Raw genomic sequence first — 19010 nt, 5'->3', positions numbered from 1 at the left:
CACATTCTTCTGCCGGCGCTTGTGCTATCCCGAGGAAGGGCTTGTCACTCAACCCAGGTACAGTGGTACCTCGGCTTAAGTACTTAATTCGTTCTGGAGGTCCATTCTTAACCTGAAACTGTTCTTAACCTGAAGCACCACTTTAGCTAATGGGACCTCCTGCTGCCGCCGCACCGCCGGAGCATGATTTCTGTTCTCATCCTGAAGCAAAGTTCTTAGCCTGAGATACAATTTCTGGATTAGTGGAGTCTGTAACCTGAAGCGTATGTAACCTGAAGCATCTGTAACGCACTGAAACACACTACAGTGGTACCTCAGATTATGAACTTAATTCGTTCCAGAGGTCCATTCTTAACCTGAAACCGTTCTTAACCTGAGGTGCGCTTTCGCTAATGGGGCCTCTCGCTGCCGCCGCACAATTTCCGTTCCCATCCTGGGGCAAAGTTCGCAACCCGAATTACTACTTCCAGGTTAGCAGAGTTTGTAACCTGAAGTGCCTGTAACCAGAGGTGTCTGTAACCCAAGGTACCACTGTATTGTCATTTATTCGTTGGAGAAGGAAACAGGTTGACTTCTCTCTAGCAAGCACTTCTTTTGGGGAAGGTCCCCAGCACTCCAAGAATTAAGATGTACTGTAGATGAGAAAATGCAATTCCATTCCTCAGAGAACAGGGACCCTGAGCTGCCTGGGAGGTGGGGATATTGCCTGGCAGGATGAGTGCAGAACAATCAACCCATTGCTTGAAACCATTGCTAAGAGCAACATGTAAAGTTGGAGGGAGACAAGAGTAATTCTAACTCCACACACAACTGCAGCCTTGCAATTTTCCTTAGCTCTCTTCAGGCATGGCCCCTTTATGTAAAAACAACATGCAAGGCAGCACAGCGTAGTGGTTACAGTGTGGGAGGACCTGGGATACTCAAATCTCCACTTAGCCATGAAACTCCCTGGGTGACCTTGGGCTGCTCACTGTCTCTCAGCCTGAGCTACCTCACAGCATTCCTGTGAGGATAAAATCATTCAACTCAGTTGCTCTTTTCTGCCTTGGATAAATTTGTCATGATATTCAGACTGGGCTGAAAGTGGCATCTTTTCACCTGAACAGCTCCTCTTTCAAAACACATACGTTGGCACTCCAGTAAGCATCCACCTACTGATTCCATTACACTGACATTCCTCTATCTGTCAGCAAAAAGCGATTTGTAGAGAAATGCAAAAGCAGCTCAAGGTTGGCTAGGCTGATGAAATTCAGCCAACAATCACAAGATTATGAACATTTTTATTTTTATTATTGCTGTGTGTGCCGAAAGATCTTTATGAACTTGTGCTAGTTCCCCCAGCACTTCTTTTTAAGCATGCTGACTGATTTTCAATAAAAGCAAAATTCATCAGCGATAGCAATAGCCCTTCAATTATCCTAATACGCTCATTCCAGGTGAGACACTAAATACAGAAACCTATCGATCAAGACATGGCTTTGTGGGAGCAGCAGCTTCTTGACGAAGTCAGCACTTTAGCCAACGTGATGAGCTGTAAGCCAGTTCACCCAATTGAAAACAACCACAGTCAGCCAGCTTGCAGTTCCTAGCACTGTTGTTTAACTGGACTGTAGAACCAGCCTGCAGAGAGCCAATAGAAAAAGTGAATAATGAGGCATTCTACACGCTTTTATATTTGGTAGACAGCAGAGGCATGTCAGAAGGAAGCCTGGATTCCCATACTCTATTTCACCCATGCAGACCTGGCATCAGGGTTGAGGTGGCCTTGAAATGCAGACCCTCAGAGGGTCCCCTTTGCACCTCCTCCACACTTGCTGGGTTGGCTATCCAGCCCCTTTCCCCTGGTCCTCCCAGGCCAGCCCCCCACCCCACCCTGATCACAGCATCTCCTAGGCTGGTGATTCAGGCACACCAAGGTGTATAATCTCTCAGGCCAGTGATCCAGTCCTGATGCCCTGAGCTTACAAGATGATAGGGGAAGAGCTGGTGGCAGGCCAGAGCGGTCTTGGAGTTGTCTGGGCAGGTCTGCAACAGCCACCACCCTCTTTTCCCTTCCAGAATGTAGGGTTGCCATATTTGGAAGATCAAAAAAGAGGACACATTTGCAGACTTCTGCTTTTAACTATGGATCGCCATGGCGACTCTCATTTTACATACCCATGAAATAGAGGACGTTTTCCTGGGAAAAGAGGACATTGTCTTAACCAGCAGCCTCTGATGTAATGTTGCTATGTTGGGGCAGGCCCAAAGGCATTTTGGGGAGGGTGAAGATGGCAGCTACTGTGGAGCCACTTGATGCAGACCCTCCAAGTGTCCCTATTTTCCAGGGACAGTCCCTGATTTAGAGAAGCCACCCTGGTTTCTAATTTGACCCAGGAATGTCCCTCTTTTCCATAGGATGTCCCTATTTTCATTGGAGAAATGTTGGAGGGTATGGAGCTATCTGCCCCCTAAGCCATTTGAAGGCAACCCTGTATAGGGAAGTTTCTTAAATGTTTAATGTTTTATCATGTTTTTTTGAATGTTGGAAGCTTCCAAGAGTGGCGGGAGCAACCCAGTCAGATGGTCTTGGTTCGGGCAGGTCTACTCTAATCATTATTACTGGGTGGTGTTCAACCACACTTCTGTGCTAATGCAAGGGAATTTCTCCCCTTTGTTCCCCCTACAAAATCTCCCGATCCCCTCTAGGTAGTACATAGTGGAAGGAGGGAGAGAGAGAGAGATCATTCTGTTGTGCAAAGATAATTTTTTTGTCCTGACAGAATTAGCTACTTAGGGGCTACATTGAATACAACTTAATATTATCAGTATTTTTAGTATTATTTCATTCATGACCTGCCTTATTCCTTAAGTTCTCAAGGCAACTTACACAGTAAACATTTTAAAAAAAATGCTACAATGATAACTAAAAGTGTTCCCACTAAATGTTCTACCAAGCATATCTGCCACCTTAACATTATTGTAAGCAATCACTATAAAATACCAAGCAGCTAAAAACTATCGACTGAGCAAGCAATAGACAGGGAACAGTGTTCAAATGCTTGTGTATAAAAGAAAAATATCTTAGCCTGGCATTGGAAAGGCAATAGATGAGTCCAGGCACACCTCCTTAGCGAGCGTGTCCCAAAGATGGAGAGCCACTACAGAAAAGGCCCTTTTAATAGGAGCTTGATTCCACTGACTGAAAATGTGTCCTATAAACACTCAAAAAATAATATATTTTCTTGCCTCATGCAAAGTGAAAGATGAAGGGAACATTTTGCTCCATAGAATCATAGAGTTGGAAGAGACCACAAGGGCCATCAAGTCCAACCCCCTGCCAAGCAGGAAACACCATCAGAGCACTCCTGACATATGGTTGTCAAGCCTCTGCTTAAAGACCTCCAAAGAAGGAGACTCCACCACACTCCTTGGCAGCAAATTCCACTGTCGAACAGCTCTTACTTTCCACAAGGCTGGAAAAAGAAAACCCTGTTATTGCAACTGTACTAAACCTCAATAGACAATTTGAATTGGCCCTCAAACTAATTCATTGTTTTTGTAATGGTGATGAATTGTCTTACCAGCAGTGTTCAAGGGCTGCTCAGAATGGGTTGCCATCATTACAAAGATTTGAGAGTATCTGGCTATCTATCTCATTCAAAAATGGATAGATAGATGATAGATAGATAGATAGATAGATAGATAGATAGATAGATAGATGATAGATAGATAGATAGATAGATGATAGATAGATAGATAGATAGATAGATAGATAGATAGATAGATAGATAGATAGATGATAGATAGATAGATGATAGATAGATAGATAGATAGATAGATAGATAGATAGATAGATAGATATCATATATTTGGGGTGTCTGTCTAATGTCTTTCATTTCTTGCTGATAACTACAGAAAGGTCTAGACACAGAGATTCAGTAATTCTTCAGATCTGAGAACAGGCTTGGGCCTTTCAGCGGAGACAATGGCTACATAAACGCCATACATTTAGAGTACAGACACCCCTGAATCCTAGGAACTGTAATTTATCTCTCACAAAGCTACAGCTCCTATCAATGTTAACAAACTACAATTCCTGGGATTCTTAGGTTGGGGGGGGGGGAATTAAAATGTGCTTTGAATGTATGTATTCAGCCTACCTGAACATTCCAGTGGAGAAAGAATTAAAGCACCTATAGCTGCATCTATCTGTTCTAAATGCATAGTTGACCATAAAGCCTTTTGAAGTGTTGTTGGGGTGTTTGGCCTTCCTAGCACAGTGGTGGGGAACCTCAAGCCTTGAGGACCACCAAACCCAGACCCCCCCCCAAGTGTCCCTATTTTCCAGGGAGAGTCCTGGATTTACAGAAGCCATCACGGTTTTGATTTGATCCCAGAATGTCACACTTTTCCTTAGGATGTCTCTGTTTTCATCAGAGGGTATGGCCCCTGAGCCTTCTGAAGGCAGCTGTGCATAGGGAAGTTTTTTTAAAAAAAAATTCAATGTTTTATTATGTTTTTATTTATGTTGGAAGCCGCCCAGAGCTGCTGGGGCAAAATAATAACATCATTACTACTACTACTATTATTATTGAATTGTTGTTGTTGTTTAGTCGTTTAGTTGTGTCCAACTCTTTGTGACCCCATGGACCAGAGCACACCAGGCACTCCTGTCTTCCACTGCCTCCCGCAGTTTAGTCAAACTCATGCTGGTAGCTTCAAGAACACTGTCCAACCATCTCGTCCTCTGTCGTCCCCTTCTCCTTGTGCCCTCCATCTTTCCCAGCATCAGGGTCTTTTCCAGGGAGTCTTCTCTTCTCATGAGGTGGCCAAAGTATTGGAGCCTCAGATTCAGGATCTGTCCTTCCAGTGAGCACTCAGGGCTGATTTCCTTAAGATTGGATAGGTTTGATCTTCTTGCAGTCCATGGGACTCTCAAGAGTCTCCTCCAGCACCTGTTATTGAATAGGATATCCCTATTTTCATTGGAGAAATCTTGGAGGATATGCAAGCCTCTTTATCTGGCCCTCAGGTCTCTCCCCAGCAGCCCATGTAATAACCCCATTCCACACCCCTTATCAGCCTTCCTCTGCAGCCTCCTCAAGTCTTTCTGGCTGGCTCCAGTGTGTTCCTGAATTGTGACAATTTGCCTGCATGGAAGATGGAGAGAGGTGTGGCAGGGAGCTGTGGTAGAAACCTCATAATTCAAGGATCGTTCAGCTGGTGGCAGGTGGGGGAGATACTAAGGAGTTGCAAACAGAGCCAGCAACTGTGTCCTGCTTAAGATAAGCCTTTGTGGGTCTGTGAGATGGGCAGCCATCAGACACACAAGCAATGAGCAATAATAAATAGCATTGAGGATAATAAGAATAGCCTGAGATTGATGAGAAACTGAAGTCACTTTACATGCACACATAGCAATAATAATAAGGCTGAGTGCAAAATAAGTAAAACAGAATCACTCGGATTAATGGAAAATTAGTCTCTCACGAGATAGTTATGTGGGGTGGCAGTTTTTGCATTCTTTCTCCTTTTTGACTGACCCAAAGATGACTTGAATGGGGATAATTCAGACTGAAATTCCCAGGTGTCAGAAAAGGTTATTTATGTATGCAACAAAATGCTGCCTGTGTTTCGTTAGCTCAAAAATGGAAAGTGAGCAAGATCTCAACCAAAGAAGAACGGCAACTTAAGCTGACAGAATATGCACAACTTGCAGACTTAACATACAAAATAAAAGAACAAGAAGAACATATGTTTGGAAAATGTTTATTAAATATATGGAAAATAATTGTGTATAGCTGAAAACACTGGCAGCATTAAGATAAATTCAACAGTATAAATAAGTTTTGATGGATGTCATAATGGAAAACTGATTGGTACAGGTTTTGTAAAATGTGCAGGGATATAAGATATGTAAAATGAACCAGGGAAAGAGAAGAAGGGAAGGCATTGATATCTTAAGTATGTAAAACGTTTATCTAAAATAGTAAAACAGAAAATTTAATAAAAAAACATTTTAAAAACAAAACAAACAAAGATGACTTGGATGGGCCAAATCTTGAGAGACAGGATGAGAGGGCTGAAGCAGCCTCAGGGCAGAGGATAAAGCAAAGCTGTTGGAGGCAGGGAAGACTCCGGGTATGGAAACAAGGGGTGGGGTGATAGCAGAGAAAAAAGGAGAAGGGGGTGAAAACAAGGTGGGAAGCCTTACCTCGGAGGAGGAGGCAGGCATTGAAACGCTCCCTTCATCCTTCACTTTGCACTGGGCAAGAAAATACAACCTACAGCCCTCTCCAGAACATCACCTGCTACTGGATGAAGGTTCCTTCCTCCTGCAGGACAGAATTCCAGGGGAGAAGGCAAAGAAGTGAGGTGAGGTTCATTTACTGCCCAATCCTTTACATCTCTGAAGCTTCCTGTTGTCACAAATTACATCTGGCTGCTAGTGACTTACTATAGATTGAACCGCTAAGAGCCGGAGGTTTATTTAATCCTGGTTTTATTCACTGAAAAGTGCAAAATATAAAGATGTCAGGGGGACATGGTAAATATCCCAGGAGGCTGCATTGTAATTGCATCAACAATGGAAAATCAATAGCATGGCAGAGAAATAGAAAAGCCTGTGCCAAAAGGGAGGGATTGATAGTTGGCATCCAAGACCAGATATTATCAATGAATAATTACAGCAAATTCATCACTAAAATTACAGGAAATGGGGAATGTCATATATCGCGTCAGGGCGCTTAATTAATAGAACACTTCAGTGCAGATTACCCCGTACTGTCAACTATTGATTACCTGGTGTTAAGACATAACCCAGGAGTAATAATATTCTGTAATGAATGGGTGTAGCAATGCTATCTCAAGTACAAATGTCTTTATTATAATCTATTAGAACTCATTTGGGGGGAAAGAGAATGATTTATATTTACTTTTCAATTTTGATTAGTGAGACAGCAAGGAACTGCCAAAAATGAGGAGGAGTGGGGGAGAATGCAAAGCTAGCATTGTAGTGCAGCCAGGGAAATTGTCGCCCTGTTCAGAAGCAATCTCAAGTGTTTCCTTAGCATATGAAGGGGTAATACGCCTGCAGCAATTAGTCACACCTCCTACGTCATGTGCTCAAACTAACCCCACCCCAGGTATCTGCACACATAGCTGCACACACGGAGGCTCCATCCTGCCAGTTCACTCGGATGCCAGTGTTTTGGGCTAGCTGGCTCACAAGATATCAGGGGCATGGCTATTGAGAACACATGAATGACATTTCTGTTGTTTTTTTTTTAAATATTTTTTATTAGTTTTCACAAACATAACAAAACACACAAGACAAAGACAACTAAACAAGACAAACTAACACATAATGTGACTTCCCCAAACCTCCCCTTCACTGCATCCTTAGTTTTAAAATATCATTTTTTAACAATCCTTCATTCAAATTCGAAGCTATTTTTCCTTAAATTTTCTCATATTTCAAATTTAACAGCTATAATTCTGTATTTCATACCCTTTGACATTTTAACATTCCAAAATTTTACAGTTGTTCTTAAGATATATTTTAAACTTTCTCCAGTCCTCTTCCACCGTCTCTCTCCTCTGGTCACGGATTCTGCCGGTCATCTCTGCCAGTCCCATAAATTCTGTCACCTTGGTTTGCCATTCTTCCAGAGTAGGTATTTCTTGAGTCTTCCAATACTTTGCCAGTAGAATTCTTGCCGCCGTAGTTGCATACATGAAGAATGTTCTATCTTCCCTTGGTACCGTTTGGCCGACCATGCCCAAGAGAAAAGCCTCCGGTTTCTTAACAAATGTCCGCTTAAGGATTTTCTTAATTTCATTATAGATCATCTCCCAGTAGGCCTTAATCTTTGGGCAGGTCCACCAAAGGTGATAAAAAGTTCCTTCACATTCATTGCATTTCCAGCAATTATTATTGGGCAAATGATATATCCTTGCTAGTCTGGTTGGGGTCATGTACCACCTATAGATCATTTTCATTATGTTTTCTTTTAAGGCACTACACGCCGTGAATTTAATACCTGTGGTCCATAACCATTCCCAGTCTGCAAACATGATATCTTGACCAATGTCTTGTGCCCATTTAATCATTGCTGATTTTACTGTTTCATCCTGTGTATTCCATTTCAGCAGCAAACTATACATTCTAGACAAATTCTTAGTATTGGGCTCCAATAATTCTGTTTCTAACTTTGACCTCTCCTTCTGAAATCCTACTTTCCTGTCTTGCTTAAACGTTTCATTGATCTGCTGGTAATGTAACCAATCTCGAACTTTGGGTTTTAATTTCTCCATACTCTGTAATTTAATCTTTTCGCCATCATATTCTATAATTTCACCATATTTTGGCCAATCTGAATCCATGTTAAGTTTTTTTACCGCCTTGGCTTCCAGGGGTGACAACCACCTGGGGGTTTTATTCTCCAGTAGGTCTTTATAGCGGTTCCATACGTTGAACAGTGCTTTCCTAACGATGTGGTTTTTAAAACCTCTATGCACCTTTACCTTGTCATACCATAAATATGCATGCCAGCCGAAGTTGTTATCATACCCTTCTAAATCTAAGATGTCTGTATCCTCGAGAAGTAGCCACTGTTTCAGCCAGCAAAAAGCTGCTGCTTCATAGTAAAGTCTTAAGTCCGGCAGGGCGAAGCCCCCTCTTTCCTTTGCATCAGTTAAAATTTTAAACTTGATTCTGGGCTTTTTGCCCTGCCAGACGAAATTAGATATGTCTTTCTGCCACTTCTTGAAACAGTCCATCTTATCCAAAATTTGCAGTGTCTGGAACAAAAACAACAGTCTCGGCAACACATTCATCTTAATAACAGCCATTCGGCCTAACAAGGAGAGTCTCAACCTAGTCCATATGTCAAGATCTTTCTTCACTTCCAACCAACATTTCTCATAATTATCTTTAAATAAATTCACATTTTTAGATGTTAAATTCACCCCCAGGTATTTAACTTTTTTTGTTATTTCCAAACCAGTTTCCCTTTGAAAGTTCTCTTTTTCCCCCAACGTCAGATTTTTCCCCAGCACCTTTGTTTTTTGCTTATTCAGTTTAAAACCTGCCACTTGACCAAATTCTTCAATAAGTTCTAAAACTCTTTTTGTACTGGCTTCTTTTGTACTGGAACTTTGCATTGGTTACTTTTTCCCTGTTTTTTGGATGGTTACTGCTGTTGCAAATGTTTGGATACAATTTCACCCTCTAGAGGACTAAAAGAGAGAGACAGTTGCATTGTGCCAGAAACAGAGAAGTGGGATTTTCCACTTGTAATTTTCCTGTGTGAACGACCTTGAGTTATGAGTACTCCACTGGAGGAAATAGCAACAAGAAGCAAAACAAAACAGGCTCAAAAGCAGACTCAAAGAAGAGGCTCCACAGGAGCTGCAGCTGCACAGGAAAAAGGAACAACAGCATCAATGGATTCTATGACACAAGCACTGCTCAGAATAAATAAATCTTTAGAAGCATTAACTAAGCAGTCCACAGAGAATTCCAAGACATTGACAGATAACTCTAAGAAGTTGACAGAGTTAACAACAAGACTAGACCTGAACACAACAGCAATAGCAAGTAACACAGATTCTATAAATCGCCTTGTGCAAGAAAGCACAGAAACGAGGAAAATAGCCGAGAGTGCAAGGTGTACGGCTGAGGACACTAAGGGAAAATTTGTACCCATTGCAAAGAAAGTCCATGAACATGACGCAGCTTTGGCCTTTATGGAACTAGAGAGGAAAAATAAAAATCTGAAACTGAGATCTGTACCAGAGGAGGAAGAAGGCAACCTGGGAGAATTTCTTACAGACAAGTTTCAAGAATTTTGGACTGATGAATTAGAAGGGGAAGAAGACGAATTTGTAATTACTTCGGCCTTCAGGATTGGCAGAAAACAAGGCAAGAAACCAAGGGACTGTTTAATTAGTTTAAGATCCAAGGAAGAAAGGGATAAAATATTGAATCTACATTACCAGAAGGCTTTGATTGTAAAGAATTCCCAGATACAGATCTTCAAAGATGTCCCTAAGTACTTTCTAGAGGTGAGGTCCCAATTTAAGACTCTAACGGATTTGCTGAAAAAACACGAGATCCCATTTAGGTGGGAATATCCTCAAGGACTGTCTTTCAACTTTAAAGGGAAGAAAATCAAGATCAAAACAACCCAAGATAAAGACCAATTTTTGGAGAGAAATTTTGAGGACTTTGAACTTGGAGCAGTCGGTGGGAAAGCAGCCCAATAACAAAAATGTCTCTGCAACTTGTGAGCTGGAACTGTAATGGTTTGAACCACCCTCGAAAAAGAAGACAGGTGTTTCATATTTTAAAAAAAGAAAATTTGGATATAATATGTCTGCAAGAAACCCACATTGCCAGGATAAATAGGAAACTTTTGATAAATAAAAGATTAGGATCGGAATTCATTTCTTCAGACAAAGTTAAGAAAAGAGATGTGGTGATTTATGCTAAAGAAAAATGGGAACCTAAACTGATTTTCAAAGATGAACAAGGAAGATTCCTGGCAGTGGAAATTCAAATGTATGGAGAAAGAATTTTGATTGTAGGAGTTTATGCACCTAATGAGGGGAAGGCCGAGTTTTTTAAGAAGTTGCATGAGACTTTAATGGACTTCATGGACTTAAAAATAATATTGATGGGCGACTTGAATGGAGTAGTCTCCACAAATATGGATAAAGCACAAAGGCAAATAATATCAAACAATGGGAGACTGCCGAAGACCTTTTTTGAACTGACCGACACCATGGACTTGATTGATATTTGGAGAACAAGGAACCCTCTGGAAAGAGAGGGGACCTTCTTCTCTGAAGCAAATATGACATGGACTAGGATTGACCAAATATGGATCTCTAGCAATCTGGCACCAAGGGTTAAGAAAATAGAAATTTGCCCGAAAACCTGTTCAGATCACAATGCAGTAAAGATGGAAATGAAACTGACTACTGCTGGAACCTTCAGATGGAGAATGAATGACACCCTGTTTAAAGATGAAATAATTTATAAAAAGGCCCAAAAGACATTGAAAGACTATTTCGAGATAAATTTAAGATCAGATGTTGAAAGAAGAACAATATGGGACGCAAGCAAGGCCGTGATGCGAGGCTTCCTGATCCAGCAAAATTCCATAAAGAGGAAACAACAGAATGCGAAGAAAGAGAAAATTTGGAAACAAATAAAGGAAGGAGAAAAGAAACTGAGGTCTAAACCTAAATCCCAAGAGATTTTAAGGGAAATAAAGTATTACCAGACTCAATATATGGAATTGGTGAATGAAGAGATAGAATGGAAAATAAAACAAATGAGGCAAAAAACTTTTGAATCAGCAGATAAATGTGGGAAGCTCCTGTCATGGCAATTGAAAAAGAGACAAAAGCTGAACACGGTGACATCACTTGAAGTAGAAGGTAAATTTATAAATAAGCCAAATGAGTTTAGTAACTGTTTTCAAAGCTTTTTCAAGAAGTTATATGCTCAAGGGCCAAAGAAGGAACAAGAAATTGAAGATTTTATTAAAAAATATGGTCTATCAAAGATCTCGGAAAAGAACAGGAGGATCTTAAATGAGAGAATTACAGACCAAGAATTAGAGGGTGCCATTCAAAACATGCAATTGGGGAAATCACCAGGACCAGATGGGCTGACTGCAAGATACTATAAAGCATTGAAGGAATGGCTGATACAACCACTGAAAGAAGTCTGCAACCAAATCTTGGAGGGGAAAAAGGCTCCCGAGTCGTGGAAAGAAGCATTCATCTCACTTATACCGAAGACAGAAACTGAGAAACATCAAGTTAAGAACTACCGCCCTATATCACTTTTAAATGTGGATTATAAAATTTTTGCAGACATCTTAGCAAAAAGATTCAAAAAAGTGTTGCAAGAGGAGATTCACAGAGATCAAACAGGCTTTCTCCCAGGGAGACATATGTCAGATAACGTGAGGAACATTATAGACATTTTGGAATTGTTGGAGACTGACATAAACAGAAAAGCAGTTTTGATTTTTGTGGATGCGGAGAAAGCCTTTGACAATATCTGTTGGAGTTTTATGAAGAGGAATCTCCAAGGGATGGGGGTAGGCCAAAACTTTGAAAACAGTATAGGTGCTATATATTCTGAACAAAGAGCTAAATTAATTGTGAATGGTATGGTTATGGACGAAATTCCAATAGAAAAAGGGACACGACAGGGATGCCAATGTCCCCTCTATTGTTTATATCAGCCCTGGAGGTACTGTTGAACATGGTAAGAAGGGACCAGCAGGTAGAAGGAATACGATTGGGAACTAAGCACTATAAGCTGAGGGCATTTGCAGACGATTTAGTCCTGACTTTGCAAAAACATGAATAACATTTCTGAATAGGGTTTTTGGCACTGACCATTCCTGCTACAGTGCTTGTGTCATATACCTGTACAGTGGTGAAGCTGCATGCTCCACTACCCTGACACGCACCCTGGGGGCATGGTACACATCCCTGGGCGTGGCCTCAGGGGCGTGGTCACATTCGAGGGAGCATGGCGCGTTGCCCGCAGGGGTGTGGCACCCGTGCCCAAGGGAGTGCGTGGTGCGTATCCGGCGGGGGGGCGCCATGATGGCACCCTACCAGAATAGCGGTGCTGGGGCCGATCCGCTCCCTCTGCATTCCCTTTCCTCCACCAGTGAGTACATCTGAGCTTTGAATTGAAATGTTGCAGGCAAACTCCTTACACAAGTGTGGTTGGGGCTCTGTGCATAAGGCAGGGGGCAGTTCCAGGCTTCACCTCCACCCAGTGTACAGTAGTACCTCGGGTCACAGATGCTTCAGGTTACATACGCTTCAGGTTACAGACTCCGCTAACCCAGAAATAGTACCTCAGGTTAAGAACTTTGCTTCAGAATGAGAACAGAAATCGTGCTCCGGCGGCACGGCGGCAGCAGGAGGCCCCAATAGCTAAAGTGGTGCTTCAGGTTAAGAACAGTTTCAGGTTAAGAACGGACCTCCGGAACGAATTAAGTATATAACCAGAGGTACCACCGTACATTGCAATGCATATCTGCAAGGTGCCTGGGTGCAAACACTTGTAGGCACCTCTCTTTGTGATGAGGGGCCCTGCCTCATCATACATTGTCAGGGAACTGCCATCGGAGCTAGAGGTGGAGGGAAGGCTCCAGAGGGATGCCGGAGAGGGTCCAAGTAGGGAGAGAGGCAGCCCATCTGCTGGGGAAGGAAATCAGCGTAACACCAGTGGAGAAGGGGGGCAGATGGGGGAATCAGAGAGGAGGCTCCAGGACTCTTCACCAGAGACCAGCGGGGAGAGCACGGGTCCTCCGCTGCCCACACCCTCCCTGTGCAGAAGACGTCCGCACAGGGAGAGTGGGAGGAGACTTGGCGTCAAAGAACTTCTTTGCTGGAAGAAGTTCAAGAAACACCCACTGACGGATTCTGCCAGCGACTGAGACAGCCACGAAGTGAAGGGCTGTCCAGACAGAAAGGGTTCAACCAGGTAACCTAGCCAGGAGTGGCGGCAACTTATGCACGAGCAACCCCTAGAACCATTACATACATGTTATGCCTATAGTGCATAAATATGTCCCAAACGTGCATCAGAAGGCCCATTAGTGTCGGGATTACTGCAATCATAGAATGGCCAGAAACAGGTGGCATTTTTAATTTTAATTTTCATGTTTTTGATCCTTGCAAACTAAAAGACGCTGCCCCTTTCCCTTTTGTTGGAAACTTAACCTGCCTTGTTCTGGTGGTCTGTCTTTAATGATGCCTTTGCATTGCGCACGTATTAGGCCCACACAATTAACACTGCCCCAAACTTTACATATGTCAAACTCCAGCTTTCCTTGGAAATTTGCCCTTCTCTGAATTGTCCAATGCAGTTTTTGACCCAAAGCTTGTATGTTACGGTAAGTGAGGCTATCATATTGCATACGCATATTGCATATGAAAATAGCATTTAAAAATGCATTGCTCGTGCAATTTTCAAATTGTAAACTGATGTGGAAATGTGGTGAACTAGATTTTGGATTAGAAAAATGAGAAACTGATAGAAACTCAAACTGACAGTGTCAAGACATTTGTCCCCTGCCTTCTGAGATTATTCCTTCTGCGTTCTTCCCTCCACCCCCTTGAAACTTATCTCCTTTATTTCCATTTCAAGTTAAAAACAGAAACATAGGCTGCTGGCAATCAGAACAAATAAGCTCCCTCAGGAATAATTAAGCATGCCTCAGATATCTCAAAGCACCTTCTCTTATTATTTCTGAACTTTTAGCTCCAAAATGCCCTTTCCAAAATCCATTGCTTTCTTAAAGAGAATGCACTGAGTTCTTTCTTATCTTTATTGGCATGATCAAAGCGAGGGGACAGCAACACATCTCCTCCCCATTTGGAGGAAACCTGCCATCCAACAGTGATGGAATGACTCTACTGGTAGGGTCTGGAGTGCAATGAAACAGATGCTCTCTCTTGTACCTTTCCACACATTTACGTCAGGGAAGGACTCTTGCCTTAGCAGTAGGCAGTGGCGTAGCGTGGGTTGTCAGCACCCGGGGCAAGGCAAGTAATTTGGGCCCCCTAACCCGTGGATTTGCGCCCCCTAACCCTAACCCCCAGATGTTGCACCCGGTGCGGTTGGCCCCCCCTGCACCCCCCACGCTACGCCACTGGCAGTAGGGAGTGCATATTTTGCGTGCAAAATATCTTCAGTCTCTGGCATCTCCCAGTAGAGCTGAAGAAGACTTCTGTCTGAAAACCTGGGGAGTTTCTGCCAGCCAGTTATGCAGCTACTAGAGGTTGTTAACCCTCAGACCCTCCAAGTGTCCCTATTTTCCAGGGACAATCCCAGACTGACAGAAGCCATCCAAGTTTCTGATTTGTCCCAGAATGTCCCTATTTCCTCAGGCAGCCCCTATTTTCATCAGACAAATGTTGCAGGGTATGGTAGGACGTCCCTATTTTTATTGGAGAAATGTTGGAGGTTATGGAGTTATCTGCCTCCCAAGCCATCTAAAGGCAGTGCTGTATGGGGAAGTTTTTAAATGTTTAATTATGTTTTTATATATGTGGGAAGTCACCCAGAGTGGCTGAGGCAACCCAGTCAGATGGATGGGGTATAAATAGTATCATGATGATGATCAAATAAAGGTAAAGGGAGCCCTGACCATTAGGTCCAGTCGTGGCCGACTCTGGGGTTGCGGCGCTCATCTCGTTTTATTGGCCGAGAGAGCTGGCATACAGCTTCCGGGTCATGTGGCCAGCATGACTAAGCTGCTTCTGGTGAACCAGAGCAGCGCACGGAAACGCCGTTTACCTTCCCGCCGGAGTGGTACCTATTTATCTACTTGCACTTTGACGTGCTTTCGAACTGCTAGGTTGGCAGGAGATGATCAAATAGGATGTCCCTATTTTCACCAGAGAAATGTTGAAGGGTATGAGCCCTCCGCCCAGAGGCCTAATCTGACTTCCCAAGCAATTTTTTCTGGCCCACTAAAATCCACTGATTTTGGTGGTGGCAAGGAAGTGGGGAATTAAACTACATGCAGCACTGGGGCTGGTGGAGAAATATAAACATCTCAACACAGCACAGCACCCTAATGCAGATGCAATTCACCCTCACTCTGAGATGGAGGCAATAACCTCTCTCCTCAGCTGATCTGTAAAGATGGGGGGGTCTTCTCTGTGCCTGTGGGAGTGTTGGGAAGGCTACACCCACTTTTGGCCACATCCACCTCTGACACATGTGGGGCCTTAGATGATTAGCCAAGGGTGATCTGGTGTCCACATTGCTGCAGTAGTGGTCAGTGACTTACCACTTCCTGTGGCTGCCGGATGGATGAGTAGGGGGTATCAGGTGCAGAGAAAACAAATCAGCATATGCCTGTCAAAAGCTCCCCCTTCTTCACTTCACAGTCAATTTAGAGAAAGAGGGCTCAGCCTCCCTTTCCTTCCCCAGTGACCATGGCTGGGATAAAGGATCTGGTCAACTCATTTTGCTGGCCAAACATTGTGACGTTAACATATGAGAGTTCTGGAGGTGAAATAGTTAAACAGGTGACCCAATCAGGACCCAGGGGGTGGAGTCAGAGGGACTATAAAACCAGCTTTGGGAGGGGCAAAGGGGGGAGTTTGTTGGGAGTTGGGTGGTTGGTTGGAGTGGGAGTGAATTGGGATAGAGTTTGTGGGAAGGCTGAGTTAGTGTAACGAAATAGGCTGAGTCAGGAACAGTTAGGGGCTAGGAAGACAAGTAAATATCTGAGAGGTGGTTTAGTGAGTGAGAGCAGGTAGCGGAAGTTATAGATCTGGATAGGCACCCCATGAATGTAATTGACTGATACCGTTTATGAAACCACACGCTTGTTAAAGTGCAATAAATAAACAGAAGTTTATGTTCCAATTTAACCCTGACTGGACTCAGTATTGTCCCAGGTAGGGCCTGGGTGGTGGCAGTGAGAAATAAAGTGGTGGCACAGGGATCAATAGATGGTGAAACGTCTGGGGACCCTGTGTGATCGCCACAAACATTAATAGATCGGTGTTGGTATCCAGCTCTGCTAACACAATCCAACCTCAATGCCACATCCAGAATAGGCAGATCCCAATTCAAGTGCCTCTTCTGGAATGTGCAGATTCTGCCTACCTTGCACGATTGTTGCAACCATTGTCAGCAGTTTATAGTAGATTTTGCCAACCTGATATCTTCCAGATGTTTTGGGGCTGCAACTCCCATAATTCCCAGATTGGGGGGCACAGTGGAGGAGAAGAAGAGGGTGAACGTCCCATTTCACCAGTGGGCATGATTGCACTGGGTTTCTGCTAGCACAATGGTTTGGTTGAATACAGTCCCCGGACTTCCTTTCTGTCTTGCTTCTATATGTGCAGAGGGGTTACTGACAGTGCTGAAGAAACCACAAAGCAGTTAAGGTTCCATCCATGACTGACTGAATTACCACAGACAGATTGGACTGCAGCATCTCCATTAACTTTCCTTCCTTCAAGCTGAGATTCTGTATCATTCAAAAGCTTCAACATCTTGTTTGAACTTTCTTGTGTAAGCAGCGTGTGGATCTCATGATAAATGAAGGCTGTTTGGATTGATTAAGTTGACTGACTGCCAGATCTTAAGCTTGCTGATTTGAGATAAAAGAGAGACACTGCACAAGGACCAGAGCGTGTGTGAATGAGGAGGCAGGAGGAATACATACAGTACAGCTTTCATGTAGCACAAATCATCACGCAGATTGTCTGAACCCTTTATTGGAACGGCCCACCTTGCCTACTAGGCAGTGGATTTGAAGTAACACGTTGTTTGACAACATAACAATAACACTTAGTGTTTAGACAGCTCTGAGTTCTCAAAGCACTTCACATACGTTACCTTGTGCTGTCGCCCTTACAACAACCCTGAAAGGTAGAGCAGTGTTATTATCACCTTAGTGCAGAAGTGGAGCGGGGGCCTGAGGCTCAGATAACAGCTTGTCACAGGGCATCTAGTGAGTTCACTGTAGAGGCATGATTTGAACCTCAATTGGTAGCTCTGTCTCTAACAGAGCAATCCAAGCCCCTGATCCACCATGCTATAGGGGGTTTGGATGCACTGAGTTCTGATGAACTCCACCAGTCACAGGACTTCACCGCTGCAGAGGTCCCTGTTGTGCCCAACAAAAAGCAACGGCAATTAGAAGATACCACTAGCTGTATTCTCACCTCCAGTAGCCAGCAGAAACCCTCAAATGTGTTATTTCTGAGAGCAGGGAAGACCAGAGCTAGGATGGCCAAGGACCGACTCATGGGCATCAGAGGCATGGCCAGAGAACAGCATGCCAACATCAAAGCCGGCCTTGCCAATCAACAGAATGAAGCATCCTGATTCAGAAGGCACCATTAAAAGAGGGCTGCTAGAAGCAGGAACTGATTTCTCAGCATAATGCAGAAAGGCTTTTAAAAGTTCAAACAGAGGGACTGCCATTTGAGCTCTGCACTAGACAGCAAAATGTATTGAGCAACCACTAGAGAATACATGAGTAGAAGATCATTGCGATTTTGAGGAATTTTAGGTGGCATACGGGGACGCGGGTGGCGCTGTGAGTTAAACCACATAGCCTAGGACTTGCCGATTAGAAGGTCGGCGGTTCAAATCCCCGCGATGGGGTGAGCTCCCATTGCTCCTGCCAACCTAGCAGTTTGAAAGCACGTCAAAGTGCAAGTAGATAAATAGGTACCGCTCCAGTGGGAAGGTAAACAGCATTTCCGTGCACTGCTCTGGCTCGCCAGAAGTGGCTTAGTCATGCTGGCCACATGCTGTACGCCGGCTCCCTTGGCCGATAAAGCAAGATGAGCGCCGCAACCCCAGAGTTGGTCACGACTGGACCTAATGGTCAGGGGTCCCTTTACCTTTACCTAGGTGGCATACAGCAATGTTCCTCTCGTGCCTAGAGATCCTGTGGGTCATGGGGCCTTTAATTCTGCTTTTCTATATTGTATTGTTATTATATACAATATTATTTTCTAAAAGTTAGTTGCAGGCTGAGATGGTGCAGCTTGGGAATTTTAATCTTCAAGATAAGCCCTTAGCAGGGTATCACAATCTGCTACAGATTATATGGATGGATTTAAGAGTTATCTGTGTTGGCTGCATGCCAGGCCCTAGGTAGTCCTTCACCCTTGCAAAAATGTATAGCCATTGTAAAGATCTCTGAAGTATAACCCAAATAACAACACAAAGAATAGATATAGACCAGCCCCAGCTTCAGAAGTGCATCCATTGTAGATCATGAGCTTTTCTGACAAACAGGAGGGATGTGGGCATAAATGTAATGTTCTGTAGTTTTATCTTAGCTATTTAATTTTTAAAAAGTAGCTTTCATTCCATTGTGTTGTGTTCAAATCCAAAATTAACCTCTGTCCCTTGGTGGAACAAATGGTTTCTCTGGGACGAGCCGCTATGTGCATGGCCGTGCAAAAAAGTCTTTCACTTCTGAGCTCACATCCTTCAG

General features: G+C 43.4%; 1 protein-coding gene across 1 annotated transcript in view; it reads right to left on the bottom strand.

Annotated features, from left to right (window-relative positions):
• The window catches only part of LOC309357368 (glyoxylate/hydroxypyruvate reductase B-like), a gene marked incomplete at both ends in the record, with an annotated part of 37993 nt that extends 19204 nt beyond the window's left edge, over positions 1 to 18789 (bottom strand). The window contains 1 exon segment of the mRNA XM_081889502.1: positions 18753 to 18789. Within this exon segment, the coding sequence (XP_081745628.1) occupies positions 18753 to 18789 (37 nt within the window).
• Between the last annotated feature and the right edge of the window lie 221 nt (positions 18790 to 19010).

Source organism: Podarcis melisellensis (assembly GCF_964234715.1).
Source record: "Podarcis melisellensis genome assembly, chromosome: 15".
NCBI lineage: Eukaryota > Metazoa > Chordata > Lepidosauria > Squamata > Lacertidae > Podarcis > Podarcis melisellensis.
Note: the sequence above shows the minus strand (reverse complement) of the source record. Positions and strands in the feature narration are given on the sequence as shown.